The sequence below is a fragment of the Theropithecus gelada genome, chromosome 16 (assembly GCF_003255815.1).
Source record: "Theropithecus gelada isolate Dixy chromosome 16, Tgel_1.0, whole genome shotgun sequence".
Taxonomy (NCBI): domain Eukaryota; kingdom Metazoa; phylum Chordata; class Mammalia; order Primates; family Cercopithecidae; genus Theropithecus; species Theropithecus gelada.
The window spans coordinates 56,176,846-56,202,555 of NC_037684.1; the positions used below are offsets into that span (position 1 = coordinate 56,176,846).

Consider the following 25,710-nt stretch of genomic DNA (forward strand, 5'->3'; position numbering starts at 1 on the left):
TACACTCACAGATACGCACATGCACACACCCACACAATCGAATGCACACACACACCTGCAGATATGCACATGTGGACACCCACATGATTGCGCCCCCCACAGATGTGCACATGTGCACACCCACACAATTGAATGTACACACACACCCCCACAGATAGGCACACGCACACACCCACAGAATAGAATGCGCACACAACCGCAGATATGCGCACGTGGACACCCACAGGATTGAATGTGCATACACTCACCGATATGCACACCTGCACACCCACACAAATGCACACATACCAGCAGATATGTACATGTGGTTACGTACACGATTGAATGTGCATACACAGATATGCACATGTGCACACCCACACAATCAAATGCACACATCCCTGCAGATATGCACACGTGCACACCCACATAATCGAATGTGCACACACCTGCAGATATGTACACATGCACACTCACAGAATTGAGTGTGCACACGCACACGTGATCGAATGTGCACGCACCCACAGAGATGCACATGCACACATCTAATCAGATGTGCACCCCCTCCACACAGATATGCACATGTGCACGCCCACAGGATCGAATGTGCACACATCCACAGATGGCACACGTACACACCCACACAAATGTGCATACCCCCCCACATATGCATTCACACTAACACAAATGTGTACACACCCGCAGGTATGTACACATGGACACCTGCACAATCGAGTGTGCACACCCCCCATGGATATGCACACGTGCACACACAATTACCTGTGTACACACCCCTGCAGATATGCACACATGCGCGCACACAGGATAGAAGGAGCACACATCCACAGATAGCACACGTGCACACCCACACAACTGAATGCACACCCCCCACAGATATGCACACATGCATACCCAATTGAATGTGCCCACACTGAGATGCACACCCACACAATTGAATGTGCCCCCCTACAGATAGCACACATGCACACCCACAGAATCAAATGCGCACACACACCCACAGATATGCGCATGTGCACACCCGCACACCCACACAATAGAATGCACACACACACCCGCAGAGATGCATAAGTGGGTATACCCACAGACGTGCACACGCACACATCCACACGATCAAATGTGCACATGCATCTGTAGACATGCACAAGCAGACACCCACCCACACACCCGCAGCCGTGCACACCCACATGGGCGAATGTGCACACACACACCCCCACAGACAGCACACGCTCACACCCACACAATTGAATGCATACACGCACCCGTTCACAGGTTAATTGCTGCCTCAGCTATGAGCTCTTTTTCATTGAGTGTTATGGCAAACTGTTCTAAAGGATAACATAGATTGACATTCATCTTCATTTTATGTTTCCTTATGGTTCATAGGAGTTTATTGGAAAATTAGCAACATACACATCATTTTGGGGAATGGAAAGTGAGGCAGAGTAGGGCAGAACACCCACTGTAGCATTATAAGCAAGTAGAATAAACTGATAATACCTTCACCAGTAATGCACTTTCCCTAGCGGAAATAAATTATTTGTATAAATAGCCTCTCGATGTTTGTGTGTTATTTAGTTATAACATCACATTTTTCTTTTTTACATACGGCACTTTAATGCTAGTACTGAAAATGCTTTTTCTGACATTTTTTCAGTGATTGTCATTTACTTCAAATATGCAGCTAGAGCTAATAGAAAAACAGTTAAAACAATTTGTTGTAATGGTGAGCTATTTATAAGCAAACATTTATAAAAGATCTTCTGTAAGACGGCTTAGACTTCAAAATACTTATCAGTCTTAGAGTCATTCAGATGTTTTTACAACCAAAAGTAGAAGCACCTTTTAATATTCATGCTTAATATTTATAAAAACTGAATTGGAGGTTTTGTTTGTTTTCGAGAAGAAGCTGCATTTGTAAAAACAGGAACGTGCCAGTTCAGAGGTGGCGTAGCGCGCCGCTTTGGGAGGCGTGTGTGTGGCCGTAGCTCTGTGAGCACACGCGTGAACCCGGCGTTAGGATACCCGGGCCCTCCTTCGTAGTGTGAACACTCTGGCCGTGTCCTGCAGCTTCGCCTTCTTAGCTCCTTGCTGGGATTTTCCAGCATCCCTTTGACTTGTCCTCTTTTGTCCTTTGGGTCTGAAGTCACCCTGGGCCTCCTGGCTCTCCGTGGAGCTGAGTGTGGGTGTGTCTTGCTGGCAGACAGGTTCCGGGGCTGCAGCATCCCCATCGCCCACCCGGATGTTCCTGGGGCTGTAGGCTGCCAGCTGGCACAGGGCCACAGCTGCTGTCTGCTTCTGCTCCTCGCTGCTGTCCACCGCACGTGCGTCTGGAGCCTCCTCGCCGGGGCCTGTGGGTGGGGCCCCGTCACCGTCGAGGCTGCCTGGCTTGGTCTCAGGGTGGCTGGGCACATCCTCAGAACCTTCTGTCCCAGTCTTCTGTAGAGCAGCAGCAGCAGGTTCTGCAGCTCGTGGTTGACTGGGGAAGGGAGGCCTCAGAGCCGGGGCGTTGCAGGGGTCCTTCACCGAGAGATTGAGAGGAAGGTCCTGCAGCTCTGAGAAGCTGGCGGTTTCCGCCTGGGGGCTGCCTTGGTACGTGGGTTCGTGGGTGGCTGCCGGATTTATCTCTGATTTCTTGGAGAGGTTGAGGGGACCCATCCTGGAGCTGTCCTCCGGACTGGAAGGCGCGGCCTCCAAGACGAGAGAGGTGCTTCCTGTCGGAGCGGGGGGGTCTCCGTTCACAACATTGAGGCTAGAAGAAGCCAAGAGAAAGCTTAGTAGGAGCTTGCTTAGAAAAGCAACTGCGTGAAGCAGTTTGAACAAGTATAAACTTGGCTCATGGAACCCAACCAGGAACATTCCCTTGGAGGTTTTGAAAATGACATTTTCTTACCTTATTGGAGACTCTGCTCTGGTCTCAGGAGCCTGGGTGGGTCGGCATTCTGTGACTTTCTTCACAGGCTTGAAGGCTGTGAGGCTTTGCTCCGGCTGGTGGAGTCTTCCCAGTGCACTGGAGGCCGCCTTGTTGGAGAGGTCGCACAGGCCTTCGCAGGTCTGGCTCGTCTGCGTGAAGTTGGTGGGGCTTGGCCTCCCCGGGGAGCCTGTGGCTGCGCTCCCTGCGCGGGGGCTCATTTTGGACCCTTCCGTGTCTCTCTGCCCAGGCTTGGAGGAGTCTTTAGCCTCAGGAATTGGACTTTCGAACTCAATGTGTTTTCTGTTGGGGTCTGAAGGGTTTAACCTGGAAGGACTTGAGGCTGGATAGACCAGGGTGGCTTCTTCAAGCAGGTGAGAGCTCTGATCTCGGGTGAGGCCAGCGACAGGTGGGAGTCTGAGACCGTAGGAGGAAAACGCAGTCTCTGGCCTGTAAAATCCGTAAGGAATCGGCAGATTAGAGGGATATTGCTGGAAAAACCTGTAATGATCATATGTGGCTGGAGATGGACTCAGGTGCTTAGGGATTGGCCCCGGGTGAGGCAGAAAGTGTCTCGGGTCTTGGGCTCCGTAGACTGACAGCAGGGGCGCGTCGCACTCGGGCGAGCTCCCAGCCAGCAGGTAAGGCGAGTAGATGGTGGCCAGCCCGTGCTCTGTGTAAAAGTGAGGCGGGTACTCTGGGATTGTGGGGTGCATGTAAGGGGAAATGGCCCCAAGCCCCTTTGTAGATGAGATTTTATGTGGAAACTCTGGTGGAAGGAAAGGTGAGCCGGCTTTCCAGGGGTAGCCAGGAGCGTGGAAGGCCGACTTGGTGTGGAAGGAGGTGGCCTTGGCAGTGGGGTTGGGTAAAGCCAGTGTCTCAGGCGCCTCAGCGCTATCTGGCCCCTTAAGTCTGTGCTCGCCAACTGGAACAAATGCAGAAGGCCGAGCTGCGCCTTCCAGAGCAGGCTGGGCACCGAGGGCGGCTTCCGGAGCTGGGCTCTCGCAGGCTGATGCCCTGTGGAGGGCTGGCTTCTGTCCTGGGCACCTGTGGGTTCCCCGGGCTTGCAGCTCCAGGTTTTCCTTGATGTCTTCCCTGGCAGAGCTGTGCTGAAGCTTTGAGTCAAAGGCGGAGACTCCGTTTGTGACAGACTTGGAAGAGGCTGGCTTGGCTGTGGCATCGGGCTGGTTGGTTTGCTTAGGGTCTAGCGAGTTAGATTTAGAGCACTTGGGAACGCGATCCTGCTCTGATACTAAAGTAATCGAGTTTTTACAAAGACCATACTTCATGTGATTAAAAAGATGGGACTTCTCATTGCAAGTAAAGGGACACTGGAAACATTTATACTTGAAGGGCTTTCCCGGAGGCCTGGGGATGTAATGCGGCTTTTTTGGCTTCCGCTCTTTGAGAAGACTCATTTTCCTTCTTATGCCACGGACTCTGGCCGTCCAGGTGGCGTGATCACCGTCGACGCCTCGTGCACCTCGTGGTTTCTGAAGAGGCACCTCCCGCTTTGCCTCTTTCCCGAGCGCTTCTACCGGAAGCCAGCTCTGCGTGCTGAGGGTCTGGCGAGAGCCTCTGTCATCTGGCAGCCGGGAGCTGCAACAAAGAGCAGAGTCTTGGTGTCAGGACAGCAAGTGAGGGGTCGGCGAGAAGCCAGCCTCAGCTTGCCACACCGCCGCAGGATCCCTGAAGCAGAACCCCGGAAGGGCCGAAACCGCCTGCTCCTGAGGCCACAGAAGCAGCCCTGCCCCTGGTAACCTGGCTGCTAACTCCCCACCATGTTTTCTGAGTCTGATCTGAAAGAGTCGCCTCGGGGCCTAGAGGTGGAGTGTGGCGTGTGGTGCGTTGAGTGTCTGTTCTGAGAATGCCTATAAGCCTTTGAGTTTTGGGAACTTTTATCCTGTGACCTGGACCTTTCCTTGAAAGCACGCTGCTGGGGGCTGAGGACACCGAGCCGCCTCCCAGGGTCTGGACAGGGTCCTGTCCCAGTGCTGCCTGACTCTGCTTGGAGGGTTACACGCGTGAAACAGTGGGGGTGTGGTTGGCCGCACTCTCACCTGAAATGCAAAGGGGTTTGTGGCCGTTTCCCCTTAACGTGTACCCCACAGTTGCAGAGTGACCCCTCACTTTTACACAGAGCATGGGCTGGCCACCGTCTACTTGGTCCTGCCTGCTGGCCGGGAGCTCGCCCAAGTACAGCGTGGCCTGCTGTCGGTCTGCAGAGCCCGAGACCATGGATGCTCCCTGCCTCCCCTGCAGCCAATCCCTAAACACTCGTGGCAGTTTCTGCCCTCTTCAGCCACGTTGTTGGTGTATTCCTAGTGTGCTTATTTAAAAACGAAGAACATTCGAACACAAGACTCCACCCTGCTGCTTCTAAAGTCAGCTTTATCATTAAGTAGCATTTACGTTGTCTCAGATAGGAATACAAATGCTCTGTTTATGTTGACTTAAATGGTTGAAATACTGTTGAGGTGAATTTGTACATCCTGTGAGTGACAGCAGCATTGTGAGACATGCTTTCACGGTCACCCCGTTCCTGCTGGCCAGGAGGCATGGCCAGCAGCACCTGCCCATCCAGGTGCACCTCCAAATGGAAGAGCCAAAGCTTTGCCACACTCGTGCCTGAGAGGAGACTGGAGTGAGTGGTGTCTGCTTTAGAGATGGTTGGGCCATGGGAGGAAGCTGTCCTGGCCCTTAACCTTTAGGGAGTGGGTTCAGCCCTTGGGCCACACCTGCTCAGGTCCCGGGACCCACGAGGGGCTGCGCTGTGATGTCAGGGCTGGCCTGCTCTTTTGGATTCTTCTAGAGGGTCTCTGTGTCCCTCTTACCAGCCCCAGGTTTCCTTCAGGGGCTGCACTGCACCCCACTGGGGCTCTCACCTGCCTCCTAACCCAAGGGTGACAGCAAAGGCTATTTGTTTTTTTATGAGACAGAGTTTCTCTCTTGTCACCCAGGCTGGAGTGCAGTGGCGCAATCTTGGCCCACTGCAACCTCCGCCTCCCAGATTCAAGCGATTCTCCTGCCTCAGCCTCCCGAGTAGCTGGGATTACAGGCGCCCGCCAACACTCCCGGCTAATTTTTTTTTTTTGTATTTTTAGTAGAGACGGGATTTCACCATGTTGGCCAGGCTGGTCCTGAGCCCCTGACCTCAGGTGATCCACCCGCCTCAGCCTCCCAAAATGCTGGGATTACAGGCGTGAGCCACCGCGCCCGGCCCAGAACAAAGGCTTTGAGTCTGGGGCTCCACGTGGCAGCTGGGCCTGGAGCGACTCAAGCAGCACCTGTGCCTGGGAGACAGCGTGAGTGGGAGATGGGGTGGAGGTGCTGTGGATCTGAGCACTTTAATTCGTATTAAAAATGTAAAAAGGAAAAGGTCTTTTAGCGTCTTTTTCAAACAGCTTAAAAATAAAGTTAGATGACCCAAATGCCTATCAATGATAGACCGGATAAAGAAAATGTGGCACATATACACCCTGGAATACTGTGCAGTCATACAAAGGGATGAGATCATGTCCTTTGTAGGGATGTGGATGGAGCTGGAAACGATCACCCTCAGCAAACGAACGCAGGAACAGAAAACCAAACACGCATGTTCTCACTCGTAAGTGGGAGCTGAACAGCGAGAACACATGGACACAGGGTGGGGAACATTACACATCAGGGCCTGTCTGGGGGTGGGGGTTGGGGGGAGGGAGAGCATTAAGACAAATAGCTAATGCATGCAGGGCTTAAAACGTAGACGATGGGTTGATGGGTGCAGCAAACCACCATGGCACACGTTTACCTATGTAACCTACACGTTCTGCACTTGTGTCCCAAAACTTAAAGTATAATTTAAAAAAAAATACATAAAAGTAAGTTAAATGGAGGGCTGGGGGCGGTGGCTCATGCCTGTAATCCCAGCAATTTGGGAGGCCGAGGTGGGAGGATCCCTTGAGCCCAGGAGATTGAGGCTGCAGGGAGCTGTCATCCTGCCACCGCACTCCAGCCTGGGCAGCAGAGTGAGACCTTGCCTAAAAAAAGGCTAAATGGAAATGACTTAACAAAACTGTTTCAACTGCAGCTTTTTTTTTTTTAAGGAATGGGCAGATGTGCCCATTCTTGAGTCTGCGAGGTTTTATGTGTAGACATCAGGGTGGCTAAAAGTCGAGTGAGAAGCTGCCCCTTGAAAGTAGAGTGGTGTGTGTGGAGCCTAGGAGGCAGCTGTCCCTGAGGCAAGGCCGCCTCCCTGCACCCCGTGTCCTTCCTCCCACACACCACAGGCCAGGGGTGGAGGCTGGGCTTTCGTATGGCTGCTCCGAACTCTGGGGAAGTGCTCTGATTTTATTCTCAGCACACTGGTTTCTCTACTCATTTATTCATATTTCTTTCTTTTTTCTTTTTTTTGAGACGGAGTTTCGCTCTTGTCGCCCAGGCTGGAGTGCAGTGGTGCGATCTCGGCTCACCGCAGCCTCCGCCTCCTGGGTTCAAGCAATTCTCCTGCCTCAGCCTCCCTAGTAGCTGGGATTACAGGTGGCCACCACCACACTCAGCTAATTTCTTGTAATTTTAGTAGAGACAGGGTTTCACTATGTTGGCCAGGCTGGTCTCGAACTCCTGACCTCAGGCGATCTGCCCGCCTCAGCGTCCCAAAGTGCTGGGATTACAGGCGTGAGCCACCGCGCCCAGCTCCTTTATTCATATTTCTCAAAAACCCAAAGAACCACCCTTCCCTCTACAAACTGCCTCTGTTAACATACTTTAAGTTCTTTAAGACATTTATTTACTAAGAAGTGGTCTGGGTAGAAAAGAGGGGTTCTGCTGACCTGTCGCCTTCTCTGTGATGAGTTTCTGTGTAGCAGGAACTCATCACAGCCATCTTGTCCTTGTATGAGGACAAGATGTTTGTTACCCCACAACCAGGGAGGGTGTCGGGTGACACCCTGGGGCTCAGACCCGGCGCTCAGCACCCCTCTCCCACCGTGGGCCGCCACAGAAGCTACAATGAACCGGGTCAAAGCCAAGCGAATGAAACATGTAATGATCGTTTTGTCTTTGTCTTTCTAATTTCCCCCTATTAGAAAAAAGAACGTGAACTACTTCTTTATGGGCTCAGTCCCTACCGTGTGGGGCAGACCTGCCCTGGGTGATGAAAGCAGTTTCCCTGCCTCCCTTCAGGAAGTGGAGAAGCCGGTGCCTGGTTCCAGCCAAACGCTGGGCCAGCCAGATCAGTCGGTGGGGCCTGTGCCGGCACGCCTCGCCGCGCTCCCTGGTTCTGAAGGCGTGAGAACCTCTGCAAGTCAGGTTCCCATGATTGTATAGGATATGTTATGGCAGGGATCTGAAAACTGATGATTTCATCACTAGCTGGAAGCATCATGATCAAAACGATGACAGTTGCAAAACGTTCATCAAGTGAGAGCTGCGTCCTTGTGATACCGAAACGTCGCCTCTAGCACCTGAAACACAAGCCCTCAGAGGGGCAGGTGACTCCCTCGGGATCTAAGAAAGTGAGGACTTTAGTTTTCGAAGCAGCATTATTTCACATTGCTGATACTCTCAGGCAAATAAATAAATAACCCGTGTTGGTTAGATTTTCTCAAAAGCTTTACAGCAGGCAAGTTATGTGTAAGCTCTGCTGTTAGCCAAAATAGTAATTAGGAAAATAATTGCTTTTATATTAGTATGTCTCTTTTCTAGTCAGATGTTATTATCTGAAGTTTTGAACGATTTGCCCTTTTGTTCTTGGATCAATTAGTTGACGTAAGCAGGTGTGGCAGGGAGGAAGCCCCTGGTGAGTGAGAGCATTTTGGAGTTGAATTGCTTGAAGGAAATTTGTGTAAACATGGAGTCTTGGGCAGTAGTTTTAGTAAAACCTGGATAAACTGACCTCTCAGGCTTGCACAATTTGCTAATTAAAACAGGGAGCACAGCTGCTTCAGTGTAAGCCGGGTGGAGTTCACCTGATCTATAAAACTACAGTAGTGTCAGAGGAGTAAGTGGGATAAAATTGTTGCTTTGGTAAGCTTTCAAATGATGATGTCAGCCTGTGAGTTCTGTGTCCTGCTTCAGTGAGGTTTATAAGGATGAAGAAACCAAACCCCACGGCCAGTACCTCCGGCTGTCACATCTGTCAGTGGGCACGGCGTTTAAATTGTCTCTGGTCAGTTTCTACCAGCCCGACTTTGTACTCTGGCAACTGCTGGTGTTAAATATTCCCAGAAGAGTATGTTGTTGCCCAAGCAGTGTAACCCAGAACTCTAGCTGTTTATAGTAATTTGGATTTGCACTTAGAGGTGCAGTTTTTTTCTAGAGGTGAAAAAGAAGTGCTGGGCATCTTCTTCTCCTGGGGGAGGCATGTTTCCATTTTAGTTAGTAACATGCCTGGAGAGTTGTCTATCTGTCTAGTAATAAAGCAGAGTCTCGTTCATTATCTGCTTTCATTTGAGAACTGCAGTGCTAGCATGTTTTACAGTGAAGACGGTGTGATCCTGAAGGAGGGTCTCATCCTCCTCTCGATTCCCACTGGATCGGCAGGAAACGTTAGCAGGGTGGACATTCCACAGAGCTTCCAGATCTGGATCAAAGGTGGCTGTTACTGAAATACTTACGCAGACTCTTCCCTGCCTGCTGCTGGCTAACGTGTGCCCTCTCCTCCAACCCACCTCCTCTGAGCCCGGCCTGACACAAAGACTTCTTTCTCCAAATCATTTCAGACCAAGCAGCCAACGAAGACAATGTCTACACTAAAGGGCATAAGAACAGTGGGGTGCAGTGGCTTAAAACATGCTCAGGATCCCGCCGAGCTTTCGCCAGGCTTTCTTGCTGTATTTACAGATGCCGTTCTGTGCCTTTCTAAGTATTTTAAATGTCGTGTGCTCAGCCGATGCACTTGGCTTCTGGAAAGTGCGCTGAGCTGAGAGCTCACTTCTCTTCCTGCTCAGCGTGCACTGGGCTGGGTGTTGGGGCGTAGCTGCCCACACAGACAGTGCTTTGAAGAGTGAGTGGTTTCGGTTGGCCACGGGGTTGTGTCTGTCTTGTTTTTAAAGTTCTAAATTGCCAATATACTGTCTTTCCAAAGGTTCCTAAATGTGGACAGTCAATGCAGCAGACAGTTGTTGGGGTGATAGTGAGAAGCTGGGATGCTTAACAAGCTTCTGAGGAGTTTGAACTTTGAAAAATAGATGAGAGAAAGAGTTCTTAAAAAAAAAACACTTTGATAGGACACAGTGGAGGTAATTACAGTTTAACTTTATGGGACGTTTCTGTGACAGGCTAGGCGACCATGGGACGTTCCTGTGACAGGCTGGGTAGTTATGGGACGTTTCTGTGACAGGCTGGGCGACCATGGGACGTTTCTGTGACAGGCTGGGTAGTTATGGGACGTTTCTGTGACAGGCTGGGCGACCATGGGACGTTTCTGTGACAGGCTGGGTAGTTATGGGACGTTTCTGTGACAGGCTGGGTAGTTATGGGACGTTTCTGTGACAGGCTGGGCGACCATGCTTATCATGTGTCCTAACCTGTGCCTGAGACTATGCTGTAATGTTCCTTCTGGTGGTGTCCAGCTGTCTGGCAAGGAGCCTGCTGGGCTGGAGCATTGTGAAGGGCATGCTGTAATTACAATATTGTGATGTGGCATTGTTGCATAACTCAAGGACACACCATTGTCGCCTACCCACTGGGATGTCGCAAGAACGAGATTTGTGAGTTTTACTCCAATTGAGCTTTTCCAGTGATTGACTGCCCCTCCCTCCCAGCCTTTCGGCTCTTTAAAATGAAGGATAAACCTCAGGACAACCAAGACCTGGGGAAAAGACAGTCTTCGGGAATATAATTTGGAAGAATGGATCCAGAAAAACAACCAGGGGCTCTTACTCTAGTTTCGGCAGGAGATCCCGAGTTACAGACCTGAGCTCGTAAACAAACGCTCAGCACTTTACAGTCACTGCCTCATCCTGAAACTCCGGTCAGAAATGCTGGAAGGCCTTTGCTACTGCGCAGTGAAAATTAGGGGCACAAATCTGGACGGATTGTGCTGGGTCAATAATTGTTCTCCTCCAAAGCAGATTTATGAGAAATTTCGTGTAAGGAAAAAAACCCTTTTTGTGTCTGTGTATACATGTACATGAGACTTTAACAACCAAACAGAAACTTAACCCCTTTGGTTTGGTTTTGTTTTTGAAAGCTTATGTTCAATTTTAAACTTTATGTAAGCTTATGTACTTATTTTAAACTTTAAAAGTATTAAAAGTTAAACTAGGTACTAAATTTGGCACTGTCTAATGTGCATACACCACACACTTATAATCCTAAATTCAGCTCTGTCTAATGTACATACATCACACACATACATAACCCTGAATTCAGCAGAATGTACATATACCACACACACACACATATATAACCCTCTATTCAGCCTAGTGTACATAGACCACACATATACATGTAAACCCTAAATTCAGCAGAATGTACATACACCACAAATATATATAACCCTAAATTCAGCCTAATGTACATATACCACACATATATATAAACCCTAAATTCAGCCTAATGTACATACACCACACATATATATAAACCCTAAATTCAGCCTAATGTACATACACCACACATATATATAAACCCTAAATTCAGCCTAATGTACATACACCACACATATATACAACCCTAAATTCAGCCTAATGTACATATATCACACATATTTATAAACCCTAAATTCACCCTAATGTACATACACCACACACATATATATGACCCTTACCTCTTGTTAGCATTTATTATAGTTTGTTTTTGAGGTTAGGAACAGTTAAGCAATAATATGAATTTGTGTTTTGGTTTAACTTTTATGAATTTTAGGGCAGAACAAGGAGTTAATTTCCAGATAAGCTTGTTCCTGTTCTTAGAATTAAGTGTCAGCCTCATTAGAAGTTTTGTAATCGTGGTCTGCATCCCAGCCATGCACCTGCTGGGTCCTGAGTAATCCTTGAAGCCCAGAGCAAGGCAGAGCAGACACGGGGCAAACGCTGCGTTCAGCCGGGTATTTTAGATACACCTGAGAAGAGTTTTAAAATAAAACTTGAATTTGAAAAGAAATAGTAAGTACTTACCAGAGGTGGGCAGTGCTGGGATGTGGCCGGGTCTTGGTGCTGGTGGCTGGCGGTGCTCAGGAAGCAGTACCTGTTCTCACGCTTGCTTGGTGAAACTGGAGCCGGCTGTTCCAGTGGGAGGGATTTAAGTGTAGGAGTTGAGCCCTCGGGGCGTAGAGATGCACCTGATATTCCTCCTGCCCGCAGCTACAATTCATGTGTTTGCACCCACCGAGCTGCTGCAGGCAGCCTCCCCAGCACTGGACCCAGCGAGCAAGTATCTGGCAGACTCCCGGCGCCGTCTGTGAGTGCCGGGTGCGGTGTCAGTGCTGCCTGGACGGCCATGGGTCGGAGGGCTTCCGACGTGTCCACAATTAGAGCGTAGATTACTGTATTCATCACACCTGGTGAATATTTGGCGTTACGGCAAAGACATGTGAGACTTCCCTTTAGAACCTGAGCGTGTGTACACGGGAGGCAGACACTTCGGTTGATTCTCAAGTACACGTACCCTGGGAGGTACAGCATTCATGGCGTCCTTGCCAAGAAGGGTCCAGTGAGGCCTTTGAGGGTCTGAGTACCTTCCACCCTCTACCCTGCTCCTGAGAGTCTCTGTCCCTGGTCCTCCTTGGGAGCTGAGCTGGCAGGGAGGGAGCTCACCCGGCACCGGGCTGCAGGGACCTGCCGGAGCTTGCCCGACCGACGCCAGGCACCGCAAGAGCTGCGGAGCCCGGTGTGTGGGTGCGGGGGGAGGGGGAGGGGCCAGCTGTGAGCTCCCGCAGACCACCCCCCACACACTTTAAATTGCAGAGGCACTTGATGTGGGGACCAGTTTTTACCTCCACACCCCCTCCCCCCAGACTGCTTGCTTATTTAATCGGAGGCCGCACCCCAGCTGTAGTGAAGGCTGGAATGTGGTGTCGGTTTGAGGACTGGGAAAGGAGGTGGGATGAGCTGTTGTCAGGCCCTTGGATGAGCCTGAGGCTGCAGGGCAGAGGCTGCAGGGCAGAGGCGTAGGGACAAGCTGGCCAGGACGGACACACTGTTTCTGTTTGTTTTTTTTTTTGAGACGGAGTTTCGCTCTTGTCGCCCAGGCACCCGCCACCACGCCCGGCTACTTTTTTGTATTTTTACTAGAGATTTTTACCATGTTAGCCAGGATGGTCTTGATCTCCTGACCTTGTGATCCACCCATGTTGGCCTCCCAAAGTGCTGGGATTACAGGTGTGAGCCACCACGCCCGGCCTGTTTTTTTGTTTTTGTTGTTTATTTTTTTCCTTAAGATTTTATATGGCTTTGCTTTTACTTTTATATTTAATTCCCTTTTTTTTTTTTTTTTGAGACAGGGTCTTGCTCTGTCACCCAAACTGGAGTGCAGTGGTGTGATCACAGTTGGCTGTAGCCTCAAACACATGGACTAAGGTGATCCTCCTGCCTCAGCCTCCCTAGTAGCTGGGACTACAGGCACGGTCACTATGCCTGGTGAATTTTTTGTAGATACAGGGTTTTGCCATGTTGCCCAGGATGGTTTAATACCTTAAATTTTTTTTTTTGGTGACTTTTGTCCATTGAGACATCCGTATACTTTATGAAGTCAAAAAGAGTTATATAAGTCTTATCACAAAAAACAGCAGTTCCCTGTACCTCTTACCTATTCCTGGATAGCAAACTATCCCAAACTTAGTGGCTTAGAATAAGTACCGTTTTATTCCGTCTTCGGATATGTTGTGTCAGGAGTTTGTGGAGGGCCTGGCTGAGTGCTCCTTCTGTTTCATGGACACTGGGGTGGCTCAGTTAGGAGAAAGCTGGCAGGTGACTGGTCTGGCGGGTCCAGGACAGCTTCACTCACCTGCCCTCTGTCATGGAGGGGCAGCTGGGATCCCGCGATCCGCTGGAACCTCATCCTCACTCAGGAGCACTTCACAGGCCTCTCTAGGAGGGTGGTCAGCTGTGTGATGGCTCAGGACTTGAAGAGAGCAAGGTGGAAAGTTCCAGTCCTCCAGAAGGCTGGGCCGTGGATTGTCAGGGCGTCCCTTCTGTCGCCTTTCTCTGCCGAGGAAGCCTCATGCTGCCCAGATGCAAGGCGGGAGCCGAGGGCTCCACCTCTCAGCGGCGGGAGTGCCGGGTGTCTGCGCTACGACTCCCTCTACCCAGAAGCCCCACCTCGGCCTTTCCTGAGCTGAGTGTTCTGGTGTTTACCTCCTCGATTCCAGCCTTCCTGATCTGTTGGTGGTCTGTGCCCTCTCTCCCTCTCTCCCTCTCCCTTCTCCTCTCCCTTTCTGGGTGTTGTCTGGTGGCTTGCCTTCATGGAAGGTGGGATTTGCCTCTCTTTGCCCCTTCTGCCCCCACGCCCGCCTGCCCGCCATCCAGGGGGTTTTGCCTGCCTCTCCTGCACTGGAAGCTGCTGCTTGGATCTCATGTCTTTCTCTTGAGTTAATCATTTATTTTGACATGAGGCACATACCTTTTATAGGCTCTTGAGAAAGTGCGAGAGAGTTTTTTGGAGGCCTTGAATTATTGAAAATGGTTTTATCTGCCTGACTGCTAGTTTGGCTGAGTCTGGAACTTCAGGCCAGAAATCATTGACCTTAAGAGTTTTGCAAATTTTCTCCATTTTCTGCAGCTTCTACTGCTGCGGTTGAGAACCTTGATGCCATTCAGATTCCTGATTCTTTCTCTCTCGACATTTCGTGTGAAAATTTTCAAACATATGGACAAGTTGTAAGGATGCTCCATTGAACTCTCATATACCCAACAGCGGGGTTCTGCAGTTAGCACAGCTGTCTGCGTTCCCTTCCCTTCCCCTCGCCATCCAGCTTACCCCTTCCCTTCCCCTCGCCATCCAACTTACCCTTCCCTTGCCCTCGCCATCCCGCTTACTTATCTTGCTGCATTTCAGGTCAGTTGCAGACATCAGTCTGCTTTGCTCCAAACACTTTGCAGGCGTATTCTTATTAGTTTGTGATTCTTCTTTCAAAGGTAAGGTTTACATTCAGTGAAGGGCACAGGTCTTAAGAGGACCATTTAACGAGTTTTGACAAACATGTTCTCCCATTATGGCCCCAGAGAGCACCGTCACACCGATGCCACCCTTCCCCACCCAGACCGTGGCAACTGCAGGCTGATACTTTTCCACCATGGATTAGTTTTATGTGTTGTAGAATTTTATGTCAGTAGTGGTTCCTGGTTTTTATGTACAGCTGTTTCTCACCTGCAGGTTCTTTCCTTTATCCTCAGTAGTCTTAGTTTTCTTAACTTTATATTCCAACACTTCTGTTAAGTATTTGATTCCTCATTTTGGTTTCCATGAGCTCTGTTTTGTTCTGAGTGTTCCTTTTGTAGCATCTCATTCTCATGCAGTAGTTGCAGTAGCTTTTCTTATCCTTCCTAAGGATTTTAGTGATAGCTTTCTTTTAGTGGGGGGTGGAGGAGTGGGGGCGGATGTTCTCCGTGTGTGTGTGTGTTTCTAAAGACCTGGGGTCTCACCGTGTTACCCAGGCTGGACTTGAACTCCTGGTCTCAAGGGCTTCTCCTGCCCCAGCCTCCCGGGTAGCCGGGACTGCAGGAGTGCCATGCCGTGCCTGGTGCCTTCCCTGCATCTTCAGCATGGCCTCTGCCGAGCACCTCGGGGAGTCAGCCCTGTCTTCTGCAGAGGTGGGAGGCCTGCCCCCAGTGCTTCTTGGGTTAGGCCTACCGTGCCCCACCCCGCCGAGTTCTGTGGTGCCACAGACTTGGAGCTTTGTAGGTTCCTGTCCTGTGGATCAGGGGGAGTGTGGGTTTCCTCCCTCCAGGAGAGGGCTGGGCTTCTCGGTCTGAGGCGTTTCCTGCTGTCCCTGCACTTCCAGGCTCCTCCGTGGTCCTGGTGCTGCGTTTCCTGCCCTTCCTCTTCTACCCTGTAGTTATGCCTTGAAAAAAGAAAATGGTCCGTTTCTGCTGTTTTTAGTGGGATTTTACCCACTATTTTTTATGTGTTCAACCCCCTATGTTACTCAGAAGTCTTGTGATTAGGTTTTTGACCAAATCTTAGGAACTGTCATGGGGGTGGCCGCTGGTGTTTCTTGCGTGTTCATGGTGTCGGGGCCAAGTGCACCACCTGTGCTGGTCCATTCACTCAGGAGCACCAAGCACCTGGCCCGTGGAGTCCCCTCACATGTCTGTTTACTCAGGAGCACCAAGCACCTGGCCTGTGGAGTCCCTCCACACGTCCATTTACTCAGGAGCACCACGCACCTGACCCGTGGAGCCCCCCCACACAGGTCGGGAACATGGCCGAGGTACCCAGCCCAGAGGGCGATGAGCAGAATTACACCAGATGTGGGGGGTGCTTCCCTGCGGTTGCAGACCCTGGGTGGGGAGGGAGCAGTACCTGGGCCGGTGGCTGCTCTTGGGGATAAGCCCTGGTGCCAGTGTGTTGGGGGGTGCCAGGGACACAGCAGGTGCTGGCGTTGCTGCCTCTGTGTCAGGGTCTCTCTCTCTCTAGGGGCACACAGGCTGGAAGCGCAGTCCTAGTTGAGCTTTCCTAGTTTCCAGGTGGGGGGATGAGGCACAGGACATGGCCAGCTCAGCCCCTTCCTCTCAGTCCTGTCCAGCTCGGCCCCATCTTCTCCGTCTGTCCTGTCCAGCTTGGCCCCTTCTCTCCATCCTGTCCGGCCTGGCCCCTTTCTCTCCGTCCTGTCCAGCTCGGCCCCTTCCTTTCCGTCCGTCCTGTCTGGCCTGGCCCCTTCCTCTCCATCCTGCCCAGCCCACCCCGGTCCCTTTGAAGCATCATCCTCTCCAGCACTGTGTGCTGGGACTCAAGTCTCGGCTCTTCCATCTTCACCCTTTGTGACTTGGGGCAGCAATCACTGACCTCCCTGGGCCTCTGTCTTACCATCCGTGGAAGGGACTTGTGAGCGTCTCACGGAACACCTGAGGTGAAGGAAGGGCGTCGGCCTCCGTCCTACCGTCCGTGAAAGGGATTTGTGAGCGTCTCTCACAGGACACCTGAGGTGAAGGAAGCACGTCACATCTTTGACCTTCTTAAAATGCAAGATTGTTTTTGATTTAATCCTTTGTGTTCCTTGTGGGGTTCTGCATCCAGAGGAAAGGAGAAAGGAAATGGAAACTCTGCAGAAAATCCAGAGGCCTGGCATCAGGCTCCCAGTCTGATTTTGCCACCGCTGTAGGGGAGACGCAGCAACATCCTGTACCCTGAGGGCACGGCTTCAGGAACAGCTCCGGGCCTGAGGGCGCCTCTCGCCTGGCGGTGTCTCAGGCCTCTGCCCTCCTAAAGGGACTCAGGCCAGTGGGCGGGACTGTGGGATGGGACCGGGAGGCTGAGGGGGTGAGGGTGGCGGGCAGGCTCCGGCTTTTCTTCCCAACCAGACTCTAGATCTGGGGGCAGGGCATCCTGGGTCTGTCGGCTGAGCGCATGTTAAGAGGAGGAGGAACAGAAGGCGTAGGAACCCCCACAGGCCTGTCATGTCTCCTGCCCTCCCCCGACCTGCATCCAGCTCTTAAGGGGTTTGGAGTACTTGCCCCTCCCCTTCCTTTGGAAAGTGTTTCTTAGAGTTTCTTGGTTGTCATTCATTTCTGATTGGAATTCCCATAGTGAGAGACTGTCTTGGTTTTGTGCTGGCCTAGGGGCTGCCACGTGCCCTGTGCTGCTGAATGCACCACGGCTGTGATCCTTGTGCCCCCTCCACGTGCTGTGTCCAGCGTGCCACGTCCCCTCTTCCAGGCTTCTGCTGCCCACTGCACGCACTGCATCCAGCGTGCTGTGTCCTCTCATCCAGGCCTCTGCTGCCCCCTCCACGTGCTGTGTCGTGTGTGCCGTGTCCCCTCGTCCAGCCCTCTGCTGCCCCCTCCACGTGCTGCGTCCAGCGTGCCGTGTCCTCTCATCCAGGCCTCTGCTGCCCCCTCCACGTGCTGTGTCCTGTGTGCTGTGTCCCCTCGTCCAGCCCTCTGCTGCCCCCTCCATGGGCTGTGTCCTGTGTGCCGTGTCCTCTCGTCCAGCCCTCTGCTGCCCGCTGCTCTCTTTGGGATTTCCATTGTTTCCCCTTCCCCTTCCTTTCCTGGTTTTCTTCCCTAGTGCGGGGGCCCTTCCTGCTGCTGCGGGGCCCTGCTGCGGCCTCTGCCTTCCTTCCCTGGTGGTAGTGAGACTGGCCGAGACCCAGGAGAAGCCTGGAGACTGTCCTAGATTTCGGGAATGGTGCTACACAGGCTTGCTGGCTTGGGTTAGGGCCCTAGGCCCTGCCTCCGGGTTGCCTGGAAGCCGCCAGCCGGGCCTGGACACCTCTGTGCCTCCTGTCACCTCGGAGCAGCAGAGCAGCAGCCCAGGAACAGGTCACGGCCTTCGCCTGTGTTACGTGGCCACCGGCCTGAAAGCCCCTGCAGACCGTGTGTTTTGGGAAGTCGATTTAACTGAACAGAGCACAACTGAGAAGGGGCTGCCTCCCTCCCCAACCACCCTCGTTGCCTGGGACTGCTTGTCCAGGAGCTGGGCCTCGGGTGTCTGGTCTCTGGGCCACATACACTAACAAGGCCAAGCTCAGCAGTACCCCCGGGGTCCTCAACCACCAGGTGCCAAGGTCTGGGCCCGACCTGCTCTGGGCGCTGTGGGCACCGCTCAGTCATTCTCTGCAGGTGACCGAGGAGACATCTGATTTCTCATTAACAATGAACAACCCTGAGAACATCAGTGGGGTTTTATTCGTTGTGTCAGACAGCTCAGCGACGCGGAGAAATGGAAGTGGAGTTGATTTGGCCGTTGTGGTGAGAGATGGCCAAGGCGTAGGAGAGAGTTTGGGGAAAGCTTTTCTTCTGGACATTTGTTGACTTTGATGAGTAAGTGGAGGGCTTTATTTGTAACTTGAAGTCTGAGATTTGTCATGTCAGTACCTAAACTTTAATTTGTTTGTACAAATAATGCCACGATTTAATTTTTTTTTTTTTCTTCCTGAGACGGAGTCTTGCTCTGTCACCCAGGCTGGAGTGCAGTAGCGCGATCTCCGCCCCCTGGGTTCAAGCGATTATCCTACCTCAGCCTCCCGAGTAGCTGGGATCACAGTCGCGTGCTACCACGGCTGGCTAATATTTTGTATTTTTAGTAGAGACGGGGTTTCACCGTGTTAGCCAGGATGGTTTTGATCTCCTGACATCGTGATCCTCCCGCCTCGGCCTCCCAAAGTGCTGGGATTACAGGGATTACAGGCGTGAGCCACCGGGCCGGGCCCATGGTTTGAATTTTTTTTTTTTTTTTTTGAGACGGAGTCTTGCTCTGTCGCCCAGGCTGGAGTGCAGTGGCGCAATCTCGGCTCACTGCAAGCTCCGCCTCCCGGGTTCACGCCATTCTCCTGCCTCAGCCTCCCGAGTAGCTGGGACTACAGGCGCCCGCCACTGCGCCCGGCTAATGTTTTCTATTTTTAGTAGAGATGGGGTTTCACCGTGTTAGCCAGGATGGTCTCGATCTCCTGACCTTGTGATCCACCCCCCTCGGCCTCCCAAAGTGCTGGGATTACAGGCGTGAGCCACCGCGCCCGGCCTGAATTTTTATGAAACTGGAGCTAATTAATTTTTTCAGACGAGTGGGAGTGTAGCAAACAGCCCCTCTCTGTTGCCCCTTTTTCCTACCAAGGCCCCTCCAGGCTGCCTCTTGCCTGGTGAGTGTGAGGGGATGGGTGGGCGCAGCCTTGTGGGATGGTGCTCTGTGGCAGGGCTGACAGTTTCTGGGTGTGTGGCCTGTGGGTAGCCTTTGTACTGGGTGCACAGTCCCTGGCTCCTCCCTCCCAACACCTTCACCCCGAGCGGCCTTGGAAATGGGGCTCCTGGCAGCTCTGCAGGCACCGTCAGAGTCAGAGGGAGGGCGAGCAGCTTTTGGTTTCTGTTTAAACAGCGTCCTGTCACTCCCTCCTCTCCTAGTGCGGATCGGACCTGCAGCTTCTGTGTTGAGAGGGAAACTTGAAACCCTGAGCTATGGCTTGTTTTGTCTTTGATTGGGAAACCCAATTCAGGTTTGTGAACCTGGGCCAAGTGTAAGAATTCCCACAGTTTTCCTCACCACCTCTCCTCCCCCACCCCGACAGTGAAGCATCTTAGGCTTCGGAATTCTCGCTCGCCTGACTCAGGCTTGTTAGTTTTCTAGGAGCAACTCCTGTGGCCCCCGTATAGGGAATTTCTTCAAAGGTGCCTTTACACACACAGCAGTCAGGTACAGAAGTCATCTAGTTAAATTGCACAAGGACAAGTAAAATTTAAAAAATTAACACTCAGATCTTCTTTTTTGTCTTGCTACAAATAACAGTGGAAAACCTAGCAATGAAAATAGATGTGAACAGACAAAAGGCCAGTGGGGCTGGTCCCTTCTCATCCTCTCCCGTGTCTCCTGGAGGCTTCTCCACCTCTGTGTCTTCCCTCTCCCTCCTGCCTCTGCTGCCGGCTTCTCCACCTGTGTGTCTTCCCCTGCTCTGCTGCGTCTTCTCCACCTCCGTGTCCCCCTCTGCCAGCTGCGTCAGTGCTACTTACTGGGCTTGGTCTTCAGGGCCACTGTTTCTCCTCAGCTAAGTCCTGAGAGTCACATTTCCATTCATTGCAGTGAAATCTTTTCCTTCATGTATTTCCAGACCTTGGTTTTGGCTCCTTTTCATATCTTCCTTGTTTCCTCGCTGTGGTTTTCATTTCTCCTTTCATCTCCTTAACCTGGTTTTCGATAGTGTCTTTTAGGTTATCTCAAGTTCATTTCAAGTTCTGAAAGTAAGGATAAAAGTCAGAACCGCGTTGCGCTGCGTTGCACTGGCAGTCGCTAGGCGTTGTTCCAAGCACGTGGATAAACTGAGAGTCCTCGTGGTTGCCCCGGGGGTGGGACTGCCATCGTCCAGAGAGACCCGCTCTTGCCCGTGATGCCGCATGGGTCCCTCTTGCAGGATGTGACCTTGATGGTCTTGATCTCCTGACCTCGTGGTCCTGACAGGCTTTGCGTCCTGTCACCTCAGCCAGGCAGGACCTTCTGCTAGAACCCCCTTCACTGGGAGCTGGAGGAGAGAGCTGTGCACCATCTGGAGGCAGAAGCGAAGCAGCAGCCCCCGTGTGCTTGTGCGGCAGCTCCTGGGGCTGTGCTGTTGCTGGTTGTGTGTGCTGACACCGGACCCGCTGCGGTGTGGCTGTGCTTAGACTCTGGTGACTTGGCCCCCATGGCCTCATCAGCCCTGATCCATCCCTGCACTGAATTCCTGTGGGGCTTGTGGTGAGTCTGGACTGACTCAGCTTTCTAAAATCGGAAAAGCAGAAGTTAACAGGGCTACGGAGATAAATGGACAGACCCAGTATCCTCCTGAGAGCTCAGAACACCTCTCAGTTAGTGATAAATAAATATGTAGCGGAGATATAGATATGTATAAAATGCACATTACATACTATGTGTGTACATACAGTATTTCAACAACAGGGGCAACTGGCTTGATTCCGTAATTGATATAGAATCCTGAGCCAGCCGTTGGAGAATACACGTTTGTAGACACCTGAAGAGCATTCACAGATATTACACATCAAGGCCATAGAACAAGTCTCGAGACATTCCAGAGACTCACTGGCGTACAGACGGTATTCCATGCTCACAAAGTAATGAAATTAAAAACTGGATACAGAACCGTAAGGGAAAGGTGATAATTTTTACTTAGAAGATATACAAATGTCTAAATCACATGAGTCAAAGAAGTCTCAGGAGAAGTTTTGAAATAAAAAGTTAAAAAAGTTTAAAAATAAAAACAAGTTAAAAAAAAAACAGTCACAAAATTATTCCATCTAAAATTTTGGGAAGCAACTAAGGAAACTTAAATCCTTAAACAGGTATGACGAAGTTGTGGCCTGCAGGCCCGATGGGGCCTCGGCCTGTTTCTATCCAGTTTTCGAGCCAAGAGTGTTTTTCACAATTTAAAAATGTCACCCATAAGAATAAACACAACCAAGCAGAGTCTGCGACGTGGACTGCACGTGGCCCACAGGGCCTGAGGTTCCCTCTGGCCGTGGCAGGAATCGCTTGGTGACTCGGCCTCAGACGCACGCACGGAAAAGGGGAAAGGTTCGCTCTGCAGAGGGCGGGTGGGAGGAGGGCAGTGAGCAGAACCCCGGAAATGGAGGAGGTGGAAGACAGAGATGGGAAAGGACATGCAGAGCCAGACGCAGCCCTTAGAGAGCTGATGGGACCGCTAAACGCGTGGCCAACGGGCAGAAAGCAGGAGCCTTACGCACGGAAGGGAGCCCTCATGTAGTCGCCGTGGAGATGGAAAATGGCGTGTTAAGAATACCTTTTGCCAGGAAATTTGGTAGCTCAGGCAAAATAGACATTCTGAGAGAAGCATAATTTATCAAAGTTGACCCAGGTAGGAGTAGAAAAGTGACTCCTTGCTGCTTCAGTACCTCTGCTTGTAAGTTGAACAATTACTGTTGACCCCATAGGATTTTCAATGATTTTGTTGAGACGCAGTTCACATGCCATTCAGTTCTCTCGTTAAGTGTACAGTTCAGTGGCTTGTGATGCATTTGCAGAGTTTTGTGGCCATTGCCACAGTCGGTTGTAGGAACATTTTACCCCACGCTCCTTCGCTGCCATCCCCAAGCCCCCATCCTCCCCATCCTAGACACCGCAGCTGTATGCTCTGTCTTTGCGTCTGCCCGTTCTGGACGTTTCCTGTGAATGGAACCGTGCCCCCTGTGGTCCTCTGTGGTGGCTCCTTGCCCTGAACGTGGTGTTGGCGTGGTCCATGGGCATCGCAGTCCCCAGCAGTGCCCCTGTTCTTTTCCTTGTTGAAGCCTGTTCCATCGTGTGGCGTCTTTGTCAGCTCAGGCTGCAGAAACAAGACGCCACAGATGGGGGCTCACGCAGCACAAATGCTTCCCTCACGGTTCTGGAGGCGGGTGTCGGAGATCGAGGGGCTACGCCGGGTGCGGTGGCTCACACCTGTAATCCCAGCACTTTGGGAGGCCAAGACGGGCGGATCACGAGGTCAGGAGATCGAGACCATCCTGGCTAACACGGTGAAATCCCGTCTCTACTAAAAAAAATACAAAAAACTAGCTGGGCGAGGTGGCGGGCGCCTGTAGTCCCAGCTACTCGGGAGGCTGAGGCAGGAGAATGGCGGGAACCCGGGAGGCGGAGCTTGCAGTGAGCTGAGATCCGGCCACTGCACTCCAGCCTGGGCGACAGAGTGAGACTCCGTCTCAACAAAAAAAAAACAAAAAACAAGATCGAGAGGCCAGCAGGCTCGGTTTCTTCCGAGCTCCCCTGGGCCTGCAGGCGCTGCCTTCCTGCCGCGTGCTCGCCACTCGTTCTGTGTCTGGGTGTCCTTATTTCCTCCTCTTATGAGGACACTGGTCATAGCAGATCTGGGCCCCACTCGCGTGGCCTCATTTTACCTTACGCATCTCTAAGGGCCACATCTCCAGATACAGGCACTCGGGGGCACTGGGATTCAGCCCACGACGTACGTGGAGGCCGCGTTTTATTATCCATCCGTCAGTTGGTAGACATTTGGGTTGTTTCCCTGCAGGCTGCTGTGAATAAAGCATTTGTGTGTGAGGTTTTGTGTGGATGTGGTTTTTGTCTTGGGTACAGGCCTGGCCATGGATCATAAGGCTGTTTGGAGAGGTAAGGGAACGAACACACCCGGAGCTCAGAACCGTGTCTGGCATGCGACGCGTTCTGTTTCGAGGCCGGTGACGAGGATGCAGAGCAGCTCCTGAGGATGGGAGCTTGTGATGCAGCTGCCTCTTTATGTGCGATGGGAAGGTGGCTACTCAGCTTTCTCTCTCTCTCTCTCTCTCTCTCTTTTAAATTAATTTATTTTGTTGAGACAGGTTCTTGCTCCGTTGCCCAGGCTGGAGTGCAGTGGTGCGATCATAGCTCACAGTATCCTTGGCCTCCTGGGCGTGAGTGGTCCTCCGACCTCAGCCTCCTGAATAGCTGGAACCACAGGCATGTGCCACCGTGCCCAGCTGAGTGTCGCATCTTTTTTCTCCTTTTTTTTTTTGAAGGGTAGGGCTTTGCCATGTGACTGGTCTCAAAGTTCTGGGCTTAAGCGGTCCACCTGTCTCAGCCTGCTAAGGTGCTGGGATTACAGGTGTGAGCCACTGCATCCTGCACCCGCCCCTCTTTTTTTTCTTCTTTTTTTGAGTCAGGGTCTTGCTCTATTGCCCAGGCTGGAGTGCAGTGGCTCAGTCACGGCTCACTGTAGCTTTGACCGCATGGGCTAGATCAGTCCCCCCACCTCAGCCTCACAAGTAGGTGAGTCTCAGGGGTTTGCCACCACACCCAGCTGATTTTTTCGATTTTTTTGTAGAGACAGGGTCTCACTATCTAGCCCAGGCTGGTCTTGAATTCCTGGCCTCAAATGATCTTCTCATCTTGGCCTCCCAAAGTATTGTGATCACAGGAATGAGCCACTGTTACTGGCCCCAGCTTTCTTTTGGTTAGTGTTTTCTCAGTATATTCTTTTCTGTCTTTTAATCTTTTTATATCCTTACATTTTAGGTATATGTTGATTAAAAATCTACCCTTTGATTTTAAGCTGGTGAGTTCATTTGCTTTACTGACATGTTTGGATGTCTTTGTCTTACTATTTGAATTGCTTTTTCAGATTTTTCTTTTGTTTTTAAAAATTGTGGTTTCTATTGTGTCCCCCAACCTGGTCCCATTCCACATCTTCTTCCTTATTGGTTTGGAAAAATCATATATTCCGTTCCTTGTGTTTTCTTCAGTGGTCGTCTTCAGCTTGTACCATGAATGTTAAAAGCCAACAGCTAGCTTCTTAGCCTCCCCTCCAAATCACACACAGCCTACCCTGACCTTGATCGCTTTCCACCTGACATACTTGACATCGTTGAGTTTTTAGTTCTTCTTGCTGAATATTAGGCATTACAGGTTGAGCACCCTGAATCCGAAAATCCAAAACTCATAACTTTTTGCATGCTGACTTGACACTCTGTGGGTGATGGGTTGCAGTCAAAACACAGGTAAACAATGCACAGTTGATTCAGCACCCGGGGGTAAAGATCCTTCCAGCCCCCTTCAGCTTGGAGAAATCCTTTCCACGTAAGACCGTGTTCCCTCATGCAAGCACGTCCACAAAGGGCGATAAAATGGCGGGGGTGCTGGCCGGACGCAGGCACTGCGGGCTCCTTACGAGGCTCCACACAGGCGAGACCTGTGCGCTCTGCTAATGTGTGTGTGTCCCCTGCTCTGTGGTGTCCAGATACTGTTGACAGTGTCAGAAAGGCCTGCAGATTACTTGTGTGGGTAACGGTGGTCAGAAAAGGAGCAAGCATTCATGTTCACACATCGCACAGAGAGCCAGGCTGCTGGAGGGAACTGGGCAGCAGTGTAAGAGCACGGTGCTGGAGTGGGTGCCAGATATGACCTCAGAAACAGGAGGAACGGTTGACGTTCTGTGCTGAAATGATGACCAGAAAAACACTGCACAAAGCTACAGGTGAAGTTTCCATCATGTATTGAAAGAGTGGATCTGTCAGCATCGCAGTGGACCCAGGCCACTTAACAGCACCAATCGCAAGGCAAGCAAAGCTCAGTGTAAGGCTCCTAATCACTTTCACGAAGCTCTGTCCTTGTGACTCACCACCTATGAAAGGCCACACCTCCTAACACCGTGCCCTTGGGAGTGAGGATTTCAGCAGGAATTTGGGGGAACACAAGCATTGGGGCGTCGCATCTGCCCGTGGCCTTCCTCCAGTGGCCTT

The 25,710-nt window shown here is 51.5% G+C and overlaps 2 protein-coding genes across 3 annotated transcripts in view; one reads left to right on the top strand and one right to left on the bottom strand.

The window, feature by feature from the left end:
* TBCD (tubulin folding cofactor D) overlaps nucleotides 1–25,710 on the top strand; it is a 183,014-nt gene that overhangs the window by 71,156 nt on the left and 86,148 nt on the right. The window lies entirely within an intron of this gene.
* Nucleotides 1,327–12,136, bottom strand: ZNF750 (zinc finger protein 750). Of its 2 annotated transcripts, none has more exons than XM_025361421.1 (3): nucleotides 12,007–12,136; nucleotides 2,891–4,507; nucleotides 1,327–2,749 (listed from the first exon to the last, which is right to left on the bottom strand). In XM_025361421.1, the coding sequence occupies exons 2-3, from the start codon at nucleotides 4,324–4,326 to the stop codon at nucleotides 2,014–2,016; spliced, it is 2,172 nt and encodes a 723-aa protein (XP_025217206.1). In that variant the 5' UTR covers nucleotides 4,327–4,507; nucleotides 12,007–12,136; the 3' UTR covers nucleotides 1,327–2,013. The 2 variants fall into 2 exon arrangements, with proteins under 2 accessions (XP_025217206.1, XP_025217207.1); XM_025361422.1 differs by having other exon boundaries at nucleotides 2,891–3,358; nucleotides 12,007–12,103.

Excerpts from the sequence above, each read along its gene's own strand:
- ZNF750 (XM_025361421.1), bottom strand. The coding sequence starts at position 4,326 with ATGAGTCTTCTCAAAGAGCGGAAGCCAAAAAAGCCGCATTACATCCCC. Across the intron at positions 2,750-2,890 it reads AGAGCAGAGTCTCCAATAAG|CCTCAATGTTGTGAACGGAG; the intron begins GTAAGAAAATGT and ends GGCTTCTTCTAG.